Here is a 22,672-nt window from a genome sequence, read left to right on the forward strand (position 1 = left end):
AATCAACCTTAGCAAATAATCTAGCATTTTCATTTCTAAGGTTGTCTATAGTCTCATGGCAAGCGCTTAGCTCACTAGACAATTTTTCACATTTTTCAACTTGTTGAGCATAAGCATTTTTAACCTTAACATGCTTTTTATTTTCCTTGATTAGGAAGTCCTCTTGGGAGTCCAAGAGATCATCCTTCTCATGGATGGCACTAATTAATTCATTTAATTTTTCTTTTTGTTGCATGTTAAGATCGGCAAAAAGGGTACGCAAATTATTCTCCTCATCACTAGCATTATCATCACTAGAGGATTCATATTTAGTGGAGGATTTAGATTTAACCTTCTTCCTTTTGCCGTCCTTTGCCATGAGGCACTTGTGGCCGACGTTGGGGAAGAGGAGTCCCTTGGTGACGGCGACGTTGGCGACATCCTCGTCGGAGGAGGACTCGGTGGAGCTCTCGTCGGAGTCCCACTCCCGGCAAACATGGGCATCGCCGCCCTTCTTCTTGTAGTACTTCTTCTTTTCTCTCCTCTTTCCCTTCTTGTCGTCGCCCCTGTCACTGTCACTAGACATAGGACATTTTGCAATAAAATGACCGGGCTTACCACATTTGTAGCACACTTTCTTGGAGCGGGGTTTGTAGTCCTTCCCCCTCCGTTGCTTGAGGATTTGGCGAAAGCTTTTGATGATTAAAGCCATCTCCTCATTGTCGAGCTTGGAGGCGTCAATTGGTTGTCTACTCGGTGTAGACTCCTCCTTCTTCTCCTCCGTCGCCTTGAATGCCACAGGTTGTGCTTCGGACGTGGAGGGTTCATCAAGCTCGTTGATCTTCTTTGAGCCCTTGATCATACATTCAAAGTTCACAAAATTTCCGATTACTTCCTCGGGAGTCATTAGTGTGTATCTAGGATTACCACGAATTAATTGAACTTGAGTAGGGTTAAGGAAAATAAGTGATCTCAAAATAACCTTAACCACTTCGTGGTCATCCCATTTCTTGCTCCCGAGGTTGCGCACTTGGTTCACCAAGGTTTTGAGCCGGTTGTACATATCTTGTGGCTCCTCCCCTTGGCGAAGACGAAAACGACCGAGCTCCCCCTCGATCGTTTCCCGCTTGGTGATCTTGGTGAGTTCATCACCCTCGTGCGCGGTCTTGAGAAGGTCCCAAATTTCCTTTGCATTCTTCAACCCTTGCACCTTGTTGTATTCCTCCTTGCTTAGAGAGGCGAGGAGTATGGTTGTAGCTTGGGAGTTGAAGTGCTCGATTTGGGCCACTTCGTCCGTATCATAATCCTCATCCCCTATGGATGGTACCTGTGCTCCAAACTCAACAACATTCCATATACTTTTGTGGAGTGAGGTTAGATGAAATTTCATTAAATCACTCCACCTAGCATAATCTTCGCCATCAAAAGTTGGCGGTTTGCCTAATGGAACGGAAAGTAATGGAGTATGTCTAGGTGTACGAGGATAGTGTAAGGGGATCTTACTAAACTTCTTGCGCTCTTGGCGCTTAGAAGTTACGGACGACGCATCGGAGTCGGAGGTCGATGTTGATGAAGTGTCGGTCTCGTAGTAGACCACCTTCCTCATCCTCTTGTGCTTGTCACCTTTCCGATGTGACTTGTGCGAAGAAGATTTTTCCTTCTTCTCTTTGTGGTGTGAGGAAGAAGATCTTTTCTCCTTCCATTTGGAGGAGTCCTTCTTCTTCTCCTTCCTCTTGGTGCGGGACTCTTCCGATGAAGTGCTCCCTTGGCTCGTAGTGGGCTTGTCGCCGGTCTCCATCTCCCTCTTGGTGTGATCTCCCGACATCACTTCGAGCGGTTAGGCTCTAATAAAGCACCGGGCTTTGATACCAATTGAAAGTCGCCTAGAGGGGGGTGAATAGGGCGAAACTGAAATTCTAAAAAATAATCACAACTACAAGCCGGGTTAGCGTTAGAAATATAATAGAGTCCACGAGAGAGGGCGCAAAACAAATCGCAAGCGAATAATGAAGTGAGACACGCGGATTTGTTTTACCGAGGTTCGGTTCTCTCAAACCTACTCCCCGTTGAGGAGGCCACAAAGGCCGGGTCTCTTTCAACCCTTACCCTCTCTCAAACGGTCCCTCGGACCGAGTGAGCTTTCTCTTCTCAATCACTTGGAACACAAAGTTCCCACAAGGACCACCACAAGATTGGTGTCTCTTGCCTCAATTACAAGTGAGTTTTGATCGCAAGAAAGAATCAAGAAAGAAGAAAGCAATCCAAGCGCAAGAGCTCGAAAGAACACAAGCAAATCTCTCTCTCTAATCACTAGGGCATTGTGTGGAATTTGGAGAGGATTTGATCTCTTTGGTGTGTCTAGAATTGAATGCTAGAGCTCTTGTAAGTAGTTGGGAAGTGGAAAACTTGGATGCAATGAATGGTGGGTGGTTGGGGGTATTTATAGCCCCAACCACCAAACTAGCCGTTTGGTGAGGCTGTCTGTTCGATGGCGCACCGGACAGTCCGATGCACACCGGACATGTCCGGTGCGACAGCCACGTCACCAAAAGCCGTTGGGTTCGACCGTTAGAGCTCTGTCTTCTGGGCCCGCCTGAATGTCCGGTGGCGCACCGGACATGCACTGTAGATTGTCCGGTGCGCCAGTATGGGCGTGCCTGACCTCTGCGCGCGCAGCGCGCGCATTTAATGCGTCGCAGGTAGCCGTTGGCGTCGAAATAGCCGTTGTCCCGCTGTTACACCGGACAGTCCGGTGAATTTTAGCGGAGCAACTGAAATGATTTCCCGAGGCTGTCGAGTTCCGGAGGCCGCTCTTCCTTGGAGCACCGGACATGTCCGGTGTGCACCGGACAGTCCGGTAAATTATAGCGGAGTTGCCTCTGGAATTTCCCGAAGGTGACGAGTTGGTAGTTGGAGTCCTCTGGTGCACCGGACATGGTGCACCGGACATGTCCGGTGGCACACCGGACAGTCCGGTGCGCCAGACCAGAGATGCCTTCGGTTGTCCCTTGCTCCTTTGTTTGAACCCAATACTTGGTCTTTTTATTGGCTAAGTGTGAACCTTTGGCACCTGTATAACTTATACACTAGAGCAAACTAGTTAGTCCAAATATTTGTGTTGGGCAATTCAACCACCAAAATTAATTAGGGACTAGGTGTAAGCCTAATTCCCTTTCAACGACTACGATATCAAGGACTGTGGCGTCATCTCGGCGCTGGAGGTGACGCAGAGGAGGACCGACAACAATGACTAGTTCGTCATCCCCTTCCACCGTCGGGGTAGCTTTTGTGCCGGTCTGCATTTAATTCTCTTCGCAAATACACACACTTGCCTTTTTTTTAAGCAAGCGCGTATGGTGGTGCGTGCCTGAAGACCGACGATATACGAGGGAACTTCTTTCGGCAGATGTGGGACGTGCTCTCCAACGACGAGACCATGCAAACCGTGGCATATATCGAAGTCTGTATGGTACTGATGGTTGCAATGTTGTGGTAAAACAACTAGATTAAAATAATAAAATTTATGTATTGGCAGGATCACAAACGTATTATGAAACTTTTTCTCATAACAGTATAACACACATTTTGTATATAAATTATCGTGGTGTTATATGTTTCCGTTGCAACGTACGGACACTCACCTAACTATTACATATGATACAAATATTAAATCATGTCCATCTAGTTCTTACCTAACGTATGCATTTTTTAAGAAAAAACATCATTCACCACTATCATCCACTACTTCTATTATGCTTAGAGGGTGTGTTTTATATAAACTATACTAGCTAAGTGTTCGTAAGTTTGTTACGATTTCTATTTATACTTAAGTATAAAATATAAAATATAAAGACATGTGTGTTTTGTTGTGTTAATTAGTGTGAGTACATAGTCAACAACCATCGTTTGAATCACCATTTATATATAATTTTAGGATTTTTAGTACTTAAATGTGAGTGAGTACAGTGGAAACTGTGAAATAAAATATACTGATACTTTAATATAGTAGAGATAGAGATATCATATAAGTACACCTTGCTTAAATAAGATATTTATTTTAACAACATTATTTTTATTTTTAATATATGTACATATTTCATTTTTATGACATGCGGTGCATTGGAAGAAGTAGGGCTGGGCATTCGGTTTTTTTAAAAACTTCGGTTTGGTTTCTCGGTTTTAAAGAACTCCGGTTTTCTAGACATTGGAAAACGTTCGGTTTTTTAAAAAAATGAAAAACCGAAAAGTTCGGTTTCGGTTTTTTACTCGGTTTTTCGGTAAAACCGAATAGCATACTTATTCTTAAGACAACACATCCAACAAGTTTACATGATAGATTACACATAATTTTAAAAAGTGAAAATTATATAGGTACAAAAATTTAGAGATACATCATACATCACATATAAATAAGTGAATAACAATTTAATTGCTTCACACATTTAGTTCACATAATCGAATAGTCAAATTTTAGAATTGATAAAGTTTGGTATTTCGGTTCGGTATACGGTAAAAAACGACTACGATACCGAAAACCGAACTTCTGAGATACAAAAATCGAAACTAAACTGAACTACCGAAAAAACCAAAATTTCGGTTCAATTCGATACGGTTTGGTTCGGTTTTTAGTTTATAATAAAAAAGTGCCCGCCTTTTGGAAGAAGCGCTTTATCTCCTTCGCGAGGAGGCAGATTAGATCCTTGCCAACTCTTATTTTTTTTGCGTGTGTGATGCTACGAAGGGTGCAACCTGTGTACACGAAGAAAACTCATACTTAAATATAATATATATATATATCATGTATTTCTTATTTATAATATGTGCTGGTACGAAGAGTGCACCCTCTATACACGGAAAACTCACATTTAAATATAGTGTGTATATATCATATATTTATGACATGTATTTTATTAACCTAAGCAGTAATAGACGTCTCACTTCCCACTATATGAATTTATCGTCTGTTCTATTGATTGGATGCTATACAAATGCATTTAATTCTGTATTTATTAATAGACTATATTTATAAACACTCTATTGTATAATAAAGTCTCTTAGTTGTCTTATGTGTTTAGATAACTATTTTGGTGTCTTTCCACTGTACATGCCCTTAAAGAAAGCGAGATTTCTATTTTTTCGTGCTTCGCACGGAAGGGATTATGAGACAGAGGATATAGATAGAAAAAATATGAAATGCGTGGATGGAAGCGAAATAGAGGCGCTGGGCCGCTGGCACGGAGAAACAACGCAGCGTAAGGCGCGCCAGCCGTGGACGTGTACGTGTACCCGTGTCGTGTCTAAACGGACTTCCTCATCTCCGCGTCTATTTAAGGCCCACTCCTCGCATCGCCTTTAACTCCCATCCCAGATCAGGATTAGCCGACCACCCGCCGAAGGCCAGAGAGAAATATCTCATCTTCTCTCCACCGGATCGGTTCAATCGAGAGCGAGGGAGAAAGGGAGGTGGTGCGTCGAGGGGGGCCGAGATTTTGCCGGTTTGGAGCCAGATAGGGGTATGAGCTGCTTCGCGCACCGCCGCCGCTCCGACGTCGCCCGCCGCCAGGACGGCCTCCTCGTCTTCGTCTTCTTCCTCTCGATTCCCATACGTACCAGTAGTTTTAATTTAAGTAGTAGTAATTGTAGTAGCAATCTCTTGTAAACTGCGCTCGCCTTTGCGTGTTCGTGGTCCTTTTGCGCTTTCTCGTCCCTCTTTCTCTCAATCTCTCCTTATTCTTCTCCTTCCACGGCGAAGCCGGCGGCTGGTATGGATCCCAATGGCCTCAAAACTGGAGGTATTGAAATTTCGTTTTATCTCTCTGTTTTTATGATGTTTACCTCTCTTTTTGTGTTCTGTATGTTCCGGATAGAAAGGGGGATTTGTTTTTGTCCCGATCTGTTTATTATGAGCTCGTAGATATTTTGTTCTCACCTGGTTGGCTGGTTCCGTATGAATCTCGTCCTGATCTCAAATAAATAAATGAAAAAAATCCAGGCCTTTTGCTCCCGACCATCGAGAGGCGGTGCACGTCGCCTCCATCCGTCATTGTCATCGGCGGTGGCATCTCGGGCGTTGCAGCTGCCCGTGCCCTCTCCAATTCTTCATTTAAGGTAACTTATCAGTCACGGCTTTCCATCTACTACAATTGATTCAGTTCATGTGGCAGTACTCATAATATGGTCGGCGTGTATTATTGATTAATGTCACAAGTTCGATTCCACATGATCAGGTGACTGTTTTGGAATCGAGAGATCGTATTGGCGGGCGCATTCATACTGATAACTCGTTTGGATGCCCAATTGATATGGGAGCCTCATGGTTTGTTGCCTTCACTCAAATTGCTGAACGCAACCGTTCAAGTTTCTGCCCGTGTAAGCTCTTACTTACCTTATATATCGTTGATTCTTTTTTGTTAAATTCAGGCTACACGGCGTGTGCAATGAGAATCCACTGGCACCATTGATAAGCTATCTTGGGCTGAGGTTATACCGCACAAGCGATGATAACTCAGTTCTGTATGATCATGATTTAGAAAGGTACTACCTATTATTTTCTCGTACATGTAAAATTCTTTTCCCATGTTATTTTGTTCTTGCACCTCACTGTGTTTGTTGATCCCTCTGCAGCTATGCTCTCTTTGATAAGGATGGTAATCAGGTCCCAAAGGAGACAGTCGATAAAGTTGGAGAAACATTCGAGAGAATTCTTGAAGAGGTACATAGTGAATTAATTCATGCGCTGTACTTTTTTTTATACTTCTTGAAGAGCATTTCTAGCTCACTCTATGGTATCTGTTGCATCACAGACGGTGAAAGTGCGCGATGAGCAGGAACACGACATGCCACTGCTACAGGCAATTTCTATTGTGTTTGAGAGGCACCCCCATCTAAAGTATTTTTTTCTTGTACCACACTAGATATAATTCATGAAATCTGCTCGTGGGATAGACTTTACTGATATGCTTGCCACTTTGTAGGCTTGAAGGGCTAGATGATCAGGTCTTACAATGGTGTGTCTGCCGGCTTGAGGCATGGTTTGCTGCAGATGCAGATGAAATATCTCTGAAGAACTGGGATCAGGTTCGTGCTATGCACTGGAGCGAAGTGAAAGCCAACAATCTAGTCAAATTTTAACATCCTTAGGCACCTTTGGAATGCTGAAAGTTTTTTTCCTGTGAAATTAAACTGATTCCCTTGAAATTCCTGTTCAGTTCCTATGAAATTTAAGTTCTCTGCCAGAATTTGGCTGGTTGATCCAAGTTGTTTCAGTCACTAATCTCCCATCCCTTTCTGATCTGCAGGAGCGTGTTCTTACTGGTGGACATGGACTGATGGTAAATGGGTACTATCCTGTTATTGAAGCTCTTGCTCAAGGTCTTGACATCAGGCTTAACCAAAGGTTTGTTTTTCCGCACTGTCTTATATTGCTGGATCTGGTTGCCAACTTGTAGCATTGTACTCATAGTCCCATGGAAGTTTTAGTTGGGTGGACACAGCACTAGCAAATACTTTCAAAGTATTTATTTATTTTTACTTCATTGTCGATTGATAAATAAATTTGCCCACTTTATTTGAATGAGAAAATACTTTCAGAGTATTTATTTATCACTGGATAATGAAGTAAAAATAATTGGAACTGTGGTAGTTCTTTTCAAAGTTTCAAGACAGAAAGGAGTATAAGGCAACTTTGAAAGGAACGACCACAGTTCCATTTATTTTTACTTCATTATATATCCAGTGACAAATAAATCTGCTCACTTGAATGAATGATGATGGTCTTCAGGGTCACCGAAATTACCCGCCAGCACAATGGAGTCAAGGTCACTACTGAAGATGGCACAAGCTACTTGGCCGACGCCTGCATAATCTCAGTGCCACTCGGCGTGCTCAAGGCGAACGTAATAAAGTTCGAGCCTGAGCTGCCCCAGTGGAAGAGCTCCGCCATCGCCGACCTCGGCGTGGGCACCGAGAACAAGATCGCCATGCACTTCGACAGGGTCTTTTGGCCCAACGTCGAGGTGCTGGGAATGGTCGGGCCGACGCCCAAAGCCTGTGGGTACTTCCTGAACCTGCACAAAGCCACCGGCAATCCGGTCCTCGTGTACATGGCCGCCGGAAGGTTCGCCCAGGAGGTGGAGAAGCTGTCGGACAAGGAAGCCGTCGGCCTGGTCGTTTCTCACCTGAAGAAGATGCTCCCGGATGCCACTGAACCGGTAAAACTCATCTACTTTGAGCTAGTAAGCATGAAGGTTGTCCATGTGGCTGACGCGTTTGCATTTGGTGTGGTATGTTGCAGACGCAGTACCTGGTGTCGCGATGGGGCTCCGACCCCAACTCCCTGGGGTCCTACTCGTGCGACCTGGTCGCGAAGCCGGCCGACGTGTGCGCGAGGTTCGCCGCCCCCGTCGAGAACCTGCACTTCGCCGGCGAGGCGGCCAGTGCCGAGCACTCGGGGTCCGTGCACGGCGCCTACTCGTCGGGCATCGCCGCTGCCGAGGAATGCAGGAAGCGGCTCCTGGCGCTGAAGGGCATCCCGGACCTGGTCCAGGTCGCGGCGTGGGAGGAGATGGCCGGAGCTGTGGCTCCTCTGCAGATTTGCAGGACCTGAGTGAGATTGGATCACTGGCTGCCTTTGGACATTGGAGTGGATCGTGGATCGCTTCGCTGCTCCCTGATGGTTGCCGAGTCTTTTTTTATATTTACCTTACCTTGAAGGCCGTTGTGTCTTGTCTGGAATAAATCAAGATTGACTGGCACTGAAAGTGTCATCGCGTCACTCTTTCATACTTATTAATAAATATCACAAGTCTGTCCTGAGATCTCAGCCTGGTGCCTGCGTGCTGCCTTTGCCTTGTATATGACGTTTTACTTTCTTTTAGTCTCAATTATTCAAATTTTTTTTTTACTAATTTCACTGCAATTTAGTTTGGTATATACACAATAAACCATAAGTGTAGGTTCAGAATTTTATTTTTTCATAAGATAAGTGGTCAAAAAGTTGAGACTAAAAAGGTTTATCGTTATATATTTGTGAACGAGGTGGTAGCTATGTTTAGGTTCGTTCGTCTCCGTACGCTCTGTGCTTAGTTGCGCTGAACAGCGGTGATTGCCAAGTGGATGGACCCATGTTAACAGGGTCGTGTTGATGACGCTCGACCAACCTTGCCCCAAGATCCAGGTCAAAGACAACAGTAGGCCTGGTGGCCGGGGTGTTTTGTCATTTTCTTTTCTCGCATCATTTGTTTTGTTGCATTTGGACTAATGCTCTTCTTTTCATAGTATCTAGCAAACCTTCTCGTGTGCTGCAACTGTAAATTACTATATTAACGCATAAATAAATAAATATAGTTGCGCCCGCTATTTTTTTTAACTAAAACACGATAAATAAAAAATTAAAACACGGTAAATAAAAAAAGAACTAGAGTACAATTTATTTTATGACGACCATAACATCCATAATATGTAGTATGCCAATGTCACATCAGCCAGGAATACCCACATAGCTGGTGTTGATTTGTCATGCGTCACTTTAATAGAGCTGGTGTGGTGTCTATTGAAGTCCAACTTATCTAATTTTATTCAAATTTACTAAAAGAACATCTAGAGGAAAAAATGGAGCGGAGGGAGTATCATCATTTTCCAACTCGCAATTCTACTGCTGATGCCATGACCCACGAGTCCACGAGAAACTATCCCAGGCATGCTTGGCCATGTCACACTCACACGGGCTCAAGAGGCAATAATAATTAAAAAAAGACTTTTAAATTCGTGCCAGTATCTAGAGGACCCACTCGTGCATTTGCTCCATTTTTTCTTTGTTCGAATTGACCGAAATTCGCTGGTGCCCTTTTCCTGTTCTATCCCCGTCACCCTTTTTCACCCCACCCCATTCTCCTTCTTCCTCCAGAGTCCAGACGGCGTGCTTCCGCCTGCCGCCGCCGGCGAGCTGCTTGCCCGCAGCATGACTCCGCATCCTGGCCGCCTCGTCCTACCACCGGCGGCTCCTTCTCCCTGAACCCCGCCGCGCGCCAGGCACCACGCCTCCCTCCGCAGTCACACGAGCACGCGGCCGTCCTCTGCCGCACCGCGCCGCCTCCAGACGCCTCGCTCGTCAGGTCTCTCCACCTCCGCCTGCGAACGTTCGGCCCAGCTCCGGCGAGTTCCTCCGCAATTCCGGGTGAGAGTCTACGGCTCTACGCGCCAGCTCCTCCTCCCCCTCCCCCTCCGGCCGAGTCCTCGTCGATTTTGGGCGGGCGCCCCTCCGCCGGCGGTCTGTGCTGCGCGGACGCGGTTCGCGGATCCGGCGGCCGGATCTGCGCCGCCCTCGCCGCCGGCTTGCTCCTTCTCCTCGCGGCTGGGCGTACAACCCTTACTTCACTACTACCTCTTTTGAGGGGCGCGTGGACTGTGGAGTGGAGACCAGGGTTGACCCTCCGCTGGCAGCTGGCCGCTCAGATCCTCCCCGTCCTGATCTCTTCCTCCTCTTGCTGCAGATCTGCTGGAGCGCCAGCAAGGCGGTCTCTCCAACCCTCCGGAGTCCGGACCAGCAAGGTAAGAAGGCTTGTTCGTTCTGTACCTCGCAGCCGGCCATTACACAGGACGCAACACAAGAATGGTCATCATGCTTGTATATGGAATTTTGGTTTGGATCCCCAAATTAATGATTGTTATTAGCAAGCAGTTAACTGCAGTTACCCATTATTAGCAAAGTGGTGAAAGACTAGAGGCAGCACTAGTGCAGGCCACCAGAGTTTAAAGTTTACGAACTCGGAATTTCAAAACCTGAACCTTCTGACTTAATACTATGACCACTTAATGAACTTGTCGCAGTAGCACTTGGTTAATCGTGGTAATAATAATACTATGGAAAATGCATTTCAAATAATACTATGTTGATGATCCGTTTTCTTTTTAGAGCTTTAGGGCATTGCCCCAATCTTAGCATTAGCAAAGACGAAAGCATCAGTTTACAGCTTACAGGTTGAACTCACCTGTCCGAAAATCCCAAAAAAAGCTGCAAAGAAACGTTACAACTCCATACTTAAACGACTTCTCTTGACACCAATCATCCTTCCGACACACTCAAATAAAAATACACCTAGGGATCCATTGAACTTAAACAAGAAACAGCACTACCAGAAACAAGCTAAGAACTAAGGAGCTACAGCAGGGGCTGTTAAGAAAAATATATCCTTAGCCCCTGCAAGTTCCCAAAAAATGCCTCTCTTCCCCGCTCGGACTAAAGCAGCAGTAACACTTGGGGGTGGGGGATGCCATAAAAAAACATACCGTTTTCTGTGTTTCCATATGATCCAGGAGCCAACGATGATGAGACTATTTAGGCTTTCCTCCACTGTCCTTCCAACAGCTCATTGTTGCATGCCTTATCTGCTCAAGTTGAACATTGATTAATCTGCAGAATAGGAGACGATGTGGATCCTTGGTATTGTGCATGTTTCTACTGAATCCATGCTTCCTTTGTGCACTTTTACTGGTAATCTATTTTCATTATGGAAAAAATGACCACTAGTCTTCTTGATTTATCATTCTTCCACCTGTTGTTATTCTACTTGGAGGAATGGTACCTCTAGAGAACTTTGCACTTTTTCTCTGCAAAGTTCTTTAAAAAACCTTTTTTACTTTTTTTCTTAGGCAATTCGATGTGGTGCTGTGATATTAGTTTTATATTTTCTCTGATTCGTGAACTTGTAGGTTTAATTCTTGATGGTCCGTCTTCTGTTGATGACTTATGGACTTCTTTTTTCCTGTGGTCAGTCCTGCATCAATTTTAAAACATAATTAGTACCTTTTTTTTCATTTTCAGGGTTCTGATCTCCCATGCCACAGTTTATAACGTTGAAGGATTCAAAAATCTACAGAACTAGATGATACTTGCATAATGCAGTCCTCAGGTATTTGGAAGGCGCATGCTGGTTCATCACAGTCAGAGGGTTCGGGTCTGGATATGGAGAGGAACGGATGCAATCATAATTATTGTCCATCTCCTCTCCAACCAATTGCCTCAGCTGGTCAGCACTCTGAAAGCAGCGCTGCATACTTTTCTTGGCCTACATCTACTCTAATGCACGGGTCAGCTGAAGGCCGTGCTAATTACTTTGGGAACCTACAGAAGGGTGTACTACCAGGACATCTTGGTCGCTTGCCAAAGGGCCAGCAAGCTACCACCTTACTTGATTTAATGATTATAAGAGCATTCCACAGCAAGATCCTCCGCCGGTTTAGTCTTGGTACAGCAATAGGCTTTAGAATCAGGAAAGGAACATTGACTGACACACCTGCCATCCTTGTGTTTGTTGCTCGAAAGGTTCACAGGAAGTGGCTCAGCGCTACTCAATGTCTTCCAACTGCCCTTGAGGTAGGCATGATGTTTGTTTCATGTAGTTTACAATGTTACTTAAGCCATCTGAAACCACATATTCAATTTCATCCAAGCTTATTAAAACGATAAAAAGTTGGAACGCTCATGGGTGAAATTTTGACTTTTAAACGTTTAAACTTTGTTTAAACGTAGTTTTAAACAACATAGTTAAAATACCAATATATCATAATTTCAGACAATAATATGAAATTAAATACCAAAACAGAGAGGTTAGTGGCTTACCAAAACTTCACCCATGAGCTGGATTGAACCCCAAAAGTAACTAATAGACCGGGCCTAAAAATAGCTAATGGTCTAAAATGCATAAAACACTGCGTTTTACAGTTTAGAACGCCAAAACGCTAAAACATGATTTCAATCTCTAATTAGAGTTTTGACGTTTAAACGTAGTTTAAACATCGTTTAAACGTAGTTTTAATAACACTGATTTCATCGCGTTCCATAAACAGGGACCTGGGGGTGTGTGGTGTGATGTTGATGTTGTTGAATTTTCTTATTATGGTGCACCAGCCCCAACACCAAAGGAACAACTTTATGATGAGCTTGTTGATGGATTGCGTGGTAGCGACCCTATTGTAGGCTCAGGTTCACAGGTAACATTCTTTTGTTCTCTTATGCTGCATCTTGTTTAGACTGCTTCATTACTTGACCACTTTCCTTTTTTTTCATCAAATGACATGCTTTGCTATAGTCATACAATGTCCAATCTTACTAAAGGTCTGCAGTGTTTTCTTATGCATCAAAATCAGTTGGGGATAACTGATATACAAAAATTCATGAACTTGACATATTCTGCTAAGAGTTGTCTTTTTTTTTGGTTTCCATCTTTAGGTGGCTAGTCTTGAGACCTATGGGACTTTGGGTGCCATTGTGAAGAGTCAAACTGGCAATAAACAAGTTGGGTTCCTTACAAACAGGCATGTTGCGGTTGATCTGGATTATCCCAACCAGAAGATGTTCCATCCGCTACCTCCTAATCTTGGGCCTGGAGTTTACCTAGGTGCCGTTGAGAGAGCAACATCATTTATAACAGATGATGTTTGGTACGGGATTTACGCAGGAACAAACCCAGGTAAGATGTCAATAATAACTTTGGTCAAGTTTTTGCACTTTATGGCATTCCCCACTCCTCATTTCGGTGTTCACTTTGACTTTTATTGTGATATATATGTTTATTCAGGGTATTATTGATATTCTTTATCCTCATGTCCTCTATGTTGTATGTGGCTGCAGAAACTTTTGTCCGAGCTGATGGTGCATTTATACCGTTTGCTGATGACTTTGACATTACAAGTGTCAGCACATCGGTTAAAGGAGTTGGAGTCATTGGTGATGTAAAGGCAATTGATTTGCAATCCTCAATTGGCAGTCTCATTGGGAGACAAGTTGTCAAAGTTGGAAGAAGTTCTGGTCTGACAACAGGAACTGTTGTCGCATACGCACTTGAGTACAATGATGAGAAGGGAATATGCTTCTTCACTGACTTTCTTGTCGTTGGGGAGAACCAACAAACATTTGATCTTGAAGGGGACAGCGGAAGCCTCATAATCTTGACAGGACAAGACGGTGAGAAGCCACAGCCTATAGGGATTATTTGGGGTGGTACAGCTAATCGGGGAAGGTTGAAACTTAAAAGTGGCCAGGGTCCGGAGAACTGGACCAGTGGAGTTGACCTTGGCCGCCTTCTTGATCTCTTGGAGCTAGATCTGATCACAACAAGTGAAGGGCTACAAGGTTTTTTCCCCAGCCAAAAGTCTTGATCAAAACTAAATATGTTCAGTCTTCTTTGTAATATCATCTTCGTTTCCTCTGATGGTCATTGTTCTTGTGTACACAGCTGCCTTGGAAGAACAAAGGATTACTCTAGCCGCCGCTGCTGCTGCGGCAACTAATTCAACTGCCACAGAATCGTCACCTGTTGCTGGCCCTCAAGAGAATGATAAAATCGACAAAATCTATGAACCTCTCGGCATCAACATCATTCCTCGGGACAGTTCTTCCATATCAACAGACCAACCCAACGAGAATGTGGAAGAGCTAAACCTGATGTCTCCGATGCGCAACGGTCAAGAAGGCAACGGTGACTTGAATAACTTGATGGACTTGGAACTGGAAAATTCACCTGATGGTATTTGTATTGCCCTGAACCTGGGAGAGCGGGAGCCAAAAAGACTCCGCTCAGATTTTGATTCGACCCTGGACATGGACTTGCAGAAATGAGGCTGTTATGCTGCAGACTTGTTGCAGGAGGCTCTGCACTATTCAGCTTTTGTGTTGATCATTGAAGGTATGGCCATAAAGGAAATAATATGTTTCTGGACGACTGGACCTGTTGTCCTGCTTGGAGCCGGTCTGGGTTAAGCTGTGAAGCTCCTGCTGCAGTTTTGCGTCTAGTGTCAAGTGCTCTAGTATATCTAGTGTTGCGTAAGATGTCGGCACCTCAATTTGACAGAGGCGCCATACTTCTTGCCCATGTAATGTTGTCATTTGTTGTATGCTCGTGTATATGTACTACATGAAGCATTGTAAAATTGAGCAACAGCAACCGGAGCTCGAGAATCTTAGGCGCATGCGCAACCATCCACCAACCCCGTACCTGATGAATTGACAATAAAGCTGGATATTTTAGGTGTTTGGAAAGTGTGTTGCTCTTGGAATTTTGGGGAGAGATTTGGGTACTAACTTTGGTAAAGGCAGGCCACTGGTGTTGTCCTTGCCTGCCTGATCAAACAACATGCTGGCTAGAGTTTGGACAGAGCAGTCAATCTCTAGCTGGTTTGAGTTCTCAGTAGTTCCTGGTGAACGTGCCTCTCTTCACAAATAGTACTTGTTTGGGTCAAAAATCACTCGAGATTTGTAAACGATTTCCAAAACATTTAGTTTAGAAATAGAAAGTAGTGTCATGCATAGATTTGTCTTGAAAGCTAGTTTCGTAATATCATGCTTATTATATATTATATTTCAAAAAATAATGGGTATAGTTGAAACCCAAAGCCCATAATTTTTTTCACCCACGCCACACCATACCCGTCGTCTGTACCCACCTGAGATTTGCACATGTTTCCTCCTTTCTACCTTCCCGATCCGCGACACCTCCATCCCCATCCGTTTCCAGAAATTTGTCAAATTGAGTCGTTCTAACATGGCGCTCTTCAAAAAAGGTCGTTCGAGTGTCGGGTATTTGTCAAAAGATGCTAGTACTAGTACTAGTACTATCAAGCAATACCGGTCGATTTGCCTCCTTAACGTTGATTTTAAAATTTTCATTAAAGTGCTTGCAAACAGGCTCTCCTTGCTAGCAGGTAGTTATTGGGTATAACCAGTCAGGTCTTGTCAAAGATAGGAATATTTTGGAGGGGTGGTCTTTTTGCATGAGGATCTTCATGAGTTGGCCAAAAAAAGAAAAAAAAGGCTGATCATGAAAATAGATTTCAAAAAAGATTACAATAAAGTAAGATGGGAGCTCTAGCACATATGCGCCACGAGCTCATCTGTGCGCGAATTCCGAGCGAGCGGTAGGGGCAAGCCCTCTCGATGTCCTGAGCGAGAAGGCGTACGCGAAGTGCATCCCGTCGGTGACAAGCACATCAAAATTAACGCCTCGGGCCACTCTAAAATTTATCAACATTACCATGTGAATTTGACACTACACCTTGTAAGTTACATTCTCAATAAATGAGACTCTAAGTGGGCAAGGCCTCCCACCGCTCCCTTGCTTTATCTCTATTTTAGTCACCATTATAATAGTAATATTTCTGCTAACAAATTTATAAAGGTGGAAATAAGAAAACAACTATATGGTAGTACTAGATTACCGGTCAAAGTTTGTCCTGAATCCAAGATCAGATTAACTTCAGTCATCTACTATATGGGTTCTTAGATCAGCAGAGCTGCGAAAACTATCACAAGTAGCGTGCTAGCACTTACACTCTTACAGTAGTGTTAGATATACTTCTTGACGCAACAGTAGGAAGAGGTGGCTCCTCCACGCTTGAAGAATTCAGTGTCGGCACTGGTGGCAGAGATGGCGGCCTTGGCTAGTTGGGACTGCGATGTCAGCAGCCGGCGGCACTGCGATAAGGACAGCGCGACCACGAGTGATTGAGGCCGCTGGCTACCAGGCCGATTCTGGTAAGTGGAAGGGGTTATGGGCCAGATTTTTTGGACTGAAACACCCTAGGTATAAGAGGATTTTGGGCTACGTCCCGGGCCACGGCCCAGGTGGCCCGAGGCCTAAATCCGCCACCATGAGCTCATCTGTGCGCGTCCTCCGAGCGAGCGATGGGGGGCAACTCGGGCAAGCCCTCCTAGTAACCTAACCAACAACGAAATGCAGGACACTATAAAGTTGTTTTAGCATACTAATTAGTAGGATTCCTGTCCAACAACGAAAAAATCCATCTTCTATTCTATTTGATGGGTACCCAAGAATGAGGTACCTAAAGTAAGCCAATGATCGAACGACCAAATCCCAGCCGAGCAACCGTATGATGTAGAGCAGATGACCAAGTTTTGGTCGAGCAACTCTGAGAGGCGGAACAGACGACAAGTCCTGGCAGAGCAACCCTGCGAGACGGAGCGGACGATCAGGTCCCTGACGAGCAACTCAGTGAGGCGGAGGTCCTGACTAGGCTGTGACTTGGTGCACGCTCGTGGGCCCTGGCTTCTGGGCCCGCCTGTCACTCGCCCAATGATCACTCAGATACGCTCATACCCATTCGGACATTGTTGACTCACGTCAGCCACGATAGGACGTGTCGTCACCAAACTTCGTTCGGACCAGGGGTGAGACATAACGAAGGGGCGCCAGGAAGTCCCTATCAACATGACGGTACCCCACCGCATACGCTCTCTGGCGTATCCCGTCTCTACCTTGTAGGACCAGTCAACCCCGGTCATGGGGGGTCTAAGCACCATATTCTCCACAGTAACCCACATACCGGGAAGGATGGGACAATACACCGTACCGAGTGTACGCCTACGCACGCTGGAGGGTGACACGAGGTTCATGACGAAAGGCGGTGTTGCGCCGCGCATAACCCCAAAACATATCATGACTCTACCCCGTGGGATCCACCAAGTGCTACTACAAGGACATCAGCATCGGACTCGCTACATGGACCCGCATAACCGGGCAAACAAAGCGGTACACCATGCTAGGAGTATGGCTATGCACGACCTTAATGACGACATCAGAAGGGCTACGTCAACAAGACGACGCACAAGACTTAGGGGAGAATTATTGTAACAAGTCTCGTGGTGTGTTGGAAGAATAACAACATCTGCAGTGGACAACAACAGTCCTTTTTGGTCTTTATTTTAGGACATCATCTCCTTTTGTGGAGGCGTAGACAGCAGACAGGGCAGCACAACAGCAGGCAGGACAACACCTTTCCTTACTGCAGTTTTGACTGTTTTAAGGACATCAGGTTGGGTAGAGGACAACAATGCACTGCTGCAGTTCTTTTGACTAGAGGATAGTATCTTTGTGTAGTGGTTAGTGTAGTTTGTAGGATAGCATATTCACATTTCTATGAAGCATATGTTGCAGTCCTTTGGGCTATAAATATATATTCCAACCCTTAGATGGTATGATATTTGAGTAGTGTGTGAGAAATAAATAAAAAATTGTCCCATTTTGTAATATCATCCTCTTAATGAGAGTAAGAGTCATGTTGCTTACGGTATGGACTTGAGAGGTCGAGGTGCCTGTGCCTCCCTTCGTCGCAAGGACGGTGTCCGGCACGTACACATTGAGAAAACAATCGAATAAAGGCATGAAACAAGGGCAAAGAAGAAAAGAACAATAAATTGCGACATACCGGGTGGAGGTGCCGAGGTGTGCCTCCGCTACTGGCCAGAGGTGCTCAAGTACACATGCTACTCCTTTGTACAGGGTTTGGTTTGAGAAAATTAACTGGTCAGAAAGTAGTGTTAGACAATAGACAGGGTCTGTAAGAGCATCTGTCTGTATTACCAATGCTCTTCAAAATAACTGTAATGCTGTCTTCATTGCTGCAATAATCAAGGCAACTCATGATCACAAGGATCTGCCTCCAGCTCATTGGACTGTCCTGTGTCATTGAGCACTAAAATAGGGAGTTGCATGAACACGTAAAAATGTCTTTCAATCATGTTACGAGCCTCTACAGTAAAACTCTATATAATTATGTCCTTAACATACAGGAAACAAGGATTGAAACAGAATCATGAAGAAAAACTCCTGAACAGAATTTGATGAAGCAAACAACAGTAGTCTATTATGAAGCAAGGATTGGTATGCACAGAATCATGAATAAAAATTCCTGAACAAAAATTGATGAAGCAAACAGCAGCAGGAAGCAAGGATTGAAATGCACAGAAGGAGTACGATGGAGCAGAATATCTGGCCACCGATCACCTGCTGTTGGGAAAAAGAAAGTCCACCAGCACTAGGCTGTAGGCTGCACGCAGCATTCTATGTCTGAATTGCCATGGCGCATTGGCGTTCCTACGTATCGAGACAGATGAGTCTGAACTAGGCATGTAGTCAGAGATCACGCCCTGAATCAGGCGGATTATTACTTGTTGGTGTTGTCCATATATGTGCTACAATTATATGTTCTGTGAATGAGTGAATCTGTGAATTTGACATTCTGTCACTGTACAGTTTTGTTGTATGATATCTACAACGTGCTTCTTCGATTTTTGCTGTGAAATCAAGTGAATAGAGCAGTATTTTTTTAATCTATGTACAAGTCGGGTAATTTCGGGATTACATGAATCCAAATCCGAAATTTCAGGTACTAGAAATTTCGGGTACAAGTTCTAGGTAGGCATAATTCAGATACTGAAATTTATTACCTGAATTTTCAATTACTCGAATTACCCGATACGAAAAAATCGGGTGACCCGAACGCTCACGCCCAATATTATTCAGTTTAGGCAACATAACCCTTATTTAGACAACGAGATCCTTTGACGTGGGAGAGAGGCACTGTCGTGTGGCCCCTGTGTGCCACAGGGCCCACATGGAGTGACCCTACTTCCCCTGCAATGCAATATGACAGAGGATCTACTACCTTATTTAGGCGCGACGTAGCTTCGGTGCTCCCATTGTGTGTTCCCCTCCATGCACCCGATATGTGGCGCTGTTCTATTGGCTCATTTTTTCTGGGCCCAACAAGCAACATCTATCAGACTCGCGTCGAGTTAAGGGCAACTTCAAAAGGATGCTAAAAAATTCCCCTATAAAATGATTATTAGGGTATATAAAAAAATTAGGTGTGCTGTTAACGTGTATACTCCAACAGTTGTTGAAATAAGTGCTAAAAATTTAAAAACTGACCTAAATTTAAAAAACTCAAGTATGCTGCTAAATAAGGCGTTTTACTTGTCTTGCATGTGCCAAACGTCCTTTCCTTTTGTCATGCATGTGCCCGATGCACACACCTGTGCACACGTTGATTGGGGAGAACGAGCGGCCACAAATTATACAGGATAGGAGTCACTGGATACGGGACACGTTTTTTAGTAGGTTGAAGAAGTTGTTGGAGCAATAAAATAAGATTTCTTTTCTAATACTCCCTCTGTTTCTTTTTAGTTGTCGATGGATAGTGCAAAATTAAACTATCTAGCGACAACTAAAAAGAAACAGAGGGAGTATCTAATTTTAGAAAGGTTTACAAGTTTTTTTAGAGTTGCTCTAACCGACCTCGTTTCGTCGCTAGATAACAACGTGAGCCCAACGGTACTCGTGGATTTTTTTTACCTTTGTCGGCTCTCGCCTCTCATGTAATCACTCAGCAATTTCGAGTACAAGTTCTAGATAGGCATAATTCAGATATTGAAATTTATTACCCGAATTTCCAATTACTCGAATCACCCGATACGAAAAATTCTGGTAACCCGAACGCTCACGACCAATGTTATTCAGTTTAGGCAAGTTGTTAGGATAGACATGACCCTTATTTAGATAACGATATCCTTTGACGTGGGAGAGAGGCACTATCATGTGGCCCCCGCGTGCCACGGGGCCCACATGCAGTGACCCTACTTCCCCATGCAATACGTCAGAGGATCTGCTACCTTATTTAGGCGGGACGTAGCTTCGGTGCTCCCATTGTGTGTTCCCCTCTATGCACCCGATAGGTGGCGCTGTTCTATTGGCTCATTTTTCTAGGCCCAACAGGCAAGCTATCAGACTCGCGTCGAGTTAAGAGCAACTTCAAAAGAATGCTAAAAATTTCCTCCAAAATGGTTATTAGGGTATTGTCGGGGACCATAATTAGGGGTACTCTCAAGACGCCTAATTCTCAGCTGGTAACCCCCATCAGCATAAAGCTACAGAAGCCTGATGGGTGCGATTAAGTCAGAGATCAGTCCGTACGAGCGACTTGATCACGCCTTGCCCGAGCCTAGCCTCGGACAAGGGCAGCCGACCCCGAGGGATTTCCGTCTCGCCCGAGGCCCCCCTTTAACGGCGGACACATCTCCGGCTCGCCCGAGGCCTTGCCTTCGCTAAGAAGCAACCCTGACTAAATCGCCGCACCGACCGACCAAGTCGCAGGAGCATTTAACGCAAAGGTGGTCTGACACCTTTATCCTGACGCGCGCCCCCCGGCAGAGCCGAAGTGACCGCCGTCACTTCGCCGCTCCACTGACCGGTCTGACAGAAGGACAGCGCCGCCTGCGCCACTCCGACTGCAGTGCACTTGACAGAGTGAGACTGACAGACAGTCAGGCCCTGCCAAAGGCGCCATAGGAAACTCCGCTCCGCCCGACCCAGGGCTCGGACTCGGGCTAAGCCCCGGAAGACGGCGAACTCCGCTCCGCCCGACCCAGGGCTCGGACTCGGGCTAAGCCCCGGAAGACGGCGAACTCCTCTCCGCCCGACCCAGGGCTCGGACTCGGGCTAAGCCCCGGAAGACGGCGAACTCTGCTCCGCCCGACCCAGGGCTCGGACTCGGGCTAAGCCCCGGAAGACGGCGAACTCCGCTCCGCCCGACCCAGGGCTCGGACTCGGGCTAAGCCCCGGAAGACGGCGAACTCCGCTCCGCCCGACCCAGGGCTCGGACTCGGGCTCAGCCCCAGAAGACGACGAACTCCGCTTCGCCCGACCCCAGGGCTCGGACTCCGCCCTGGCCTCTGCCGAACGACCTCCGCCTCGCCCGACCCAGGGGCTCGGGCTCGGCCTCGGCAACGGAAGACAGACTCGACCCCAGCTTCGGAGGAGCCCCCACGTCGCCCGGCCTCGGGCGCGGGCCCGCCACATCAGCAGGGAGCGCCGTCATCACCCTACCCCGAGCCGACTCGGGCCGCAGAGAACAAGACCGGTGTCCCATCTGGCTAGCTCCGCCAGATAGGCAATGATGGCGCCCCGCGTGCCCTGTGACGACGGCAGCTCTCAGCTCCCTTACGGAAGCAGGGGGACGTCAGCAAGGACTCGACCGCTCCGACAGCTGTCCCTCCGCCAAGCTCCGTTGCTCCTCCGACAGCCACGACATCACACCAGCAGGGTGCCAAGATCTCTCCGGCTGCCACATTGGCATGTACTTAGGGCGCTAGCTCTCCCTCCGCTAGACACGTAGCACTCTGCTACACCCCCATTGTACACCTGGATCCTCTCCTTACGACTATAAAAGGAAGGACCAGGGCCTTCTTAGAGGAGGTTGGCCACGCGAGAGCGAGGACGAGACAGGCGCTCTCTTGGGGCCGCTCGCTTCCCTCACCCGCGTGGACGCTTGTAACCCCCTACTGCAAGCGCACCCGACCTGGGCGCGGGACGAACACGAAGGCCGCGAGATTTCCACTCCTCTCTCACGCCCGTCTCCGGCCACCTCGCTTTCCCCCCTTCACGCTCGCCCACGCGCTCGACCCATCTGGGCTGGGGCACGCGGCACACTCACTCGTCGGCTCAGGGACCCCCCGGTCTCGAAACGCCGACAGTTGGCGCGCCAGGTAGGGGCCTGCTGCGTGCTGACGAACAGCTCCCCGTCAAGCTCCAGATGGGCAGTCTCCAGCAACCTCTCCGGCCCGGGACGGTGCTCCGTTTTGGGAGTCTTGAGTTCATGTCCTTCGACGGCAGCTACGACATGATACTCCTTCCACCGCCGCGCGACAACGACAATGGCGGCCGACAACCCGCCCGCCGGCGGCGGAACCGACGACATCTTCCCCGCGTGGTGGAAGAACAACATTCGAGCTCACCCCGTCCTCTCCCCCGCCAACGGAGGAGGAGGCGGGGCAACCAAGGCCAAGCGGGAGGCCGCGCTTCGTCGGCTGTCGAGCGAATCGACGTCCCCAGCGCCCCAACGG

General features: G+C 46.4%; 2 protein-coding genes across 3 annotated transcripts; both read left to right on the plus strand.

Moving 5' to 3' along the window:
* The first annotated feature begins 5,325 nt into the window (after positions 1–5,325).
* Positions 5,326–8,870, plus strand: LOC100191603 (uncharacterized). 2 transcript variants are annotated; one of them, XM_035964473.1, is made up of 11 exons: positions 5,326–5,492; positions 5,732–5,771; positions 5,972–6,087; positions 6,207–6,295; positions 6,400–6,513; positions 6,604–6,691; positions 6,783–6,868; positions 6,954–7,056; positions 7,278–7,375; positions 7,760–8,189; positions 8,273–8,800. In XM_035964473.1, exons 2-11 carry the CDS (start codon positions 5,744–5,746, stop codon positions 8,582–8,584), a joined length of 1,464 nt encoding a protein of 487 aa, XP_035820366.1. In that variant the 5' UTR covers positions 5,326–5,492; positions 5,732–5,743; the 3' UTR covers positions 8,585–8,800. The 2 variants fall into 2 exon arrangements, with proteins under 2 accessions (XP_035820366.1, NP_001130504.2); NM_001137032.2 differs by having other exon boundaries at positions 5,342–5,771; positions 8,273–8,870.
* Positions 8,871–9,835: 965 nt separating this feature from the next.
* LOC103645777 (uncharacterized) lies at positions 9,836–14,919 on the plus strand. The gene is made up of 7 exons (NM_001347050.1): positions 9,836–10,153; positions 10,470–10,527; positions 11,801–12,352; positions 12,826–12,969; positions 13,208–13,448; positions 13,610–14,110; positions 14,214–14,919. The coding sequence occupies exons 3-7, from the start codon at positions 11,876–11,878 to the stop codon at positions 14,594–14,596; spliced, it is 1,746 nt and encodes a 581-aa protein (NP_001333979.1). The 5' UTR covers positions 9,836–10,153; positions 10,470–10,527; positions 11,801–11,875; the 3' UTR covers positions 14,597–14,919.
* The last annotated feature ends 7,753 nt before the right edge of the window (positions 14,920–22,672 follow it).

Source organism: Zea mays, chromosome 2, assembly GCF_902167145.1.
Source record: "Zea mays cultivar B73 chromosome 2, Zm-B73-REFERENCE-NAM-5.0, whole genome shotgun sequence".
Taxonomy (NCBI): Eukaryota; Viridiplantae; Streptophyta; class Magnoliopsida; order Poales; family Poaceae; genus Zea; species Zea mays.

Coding starts and splice junctions, on each gene's coding strand:
- LOC103645777 (NM_001347050.1), top strand. CDS start 11,876: ATGCAGTCCTCAGGTATTTGGAAGGCGCATGCTGGTTCATCACAGTCA. Junction 12,970..13,207: donor TTGTAGGCTCAGGTTCACAG/GTAACATTCTTT, acceptor TTCCATCTTTAG/GTGGCTAGTCTTGAGACCTA. Junction 14,111..14,213: donor AACAAGTGAAGGGCTACAAG/GTTTTTTCCCCA, acceptor TTGTGTACACAG/CTGCCTTGGAAGAACAAAGG.
- LOC100191603 (XM_035964473.1), top strand. CDS start 5,744: ATGGATCCCAATGGCCTCAAAACTGGAG. Junction 6,296..6,399: donor ATTGATATGGGAGCCTCATG/GTTTGTTGCCTT, acceptor TGTTAAATTCAG/GCTACACGGCGTGTGCAATG. Junction 7,057..7,277: donor CTCTGAAGAACTGGGATCAG/GTTCGTGCTATG, acceptor TCTGATCTGCAG/GAGCGTGTTCTTACTGGTGG.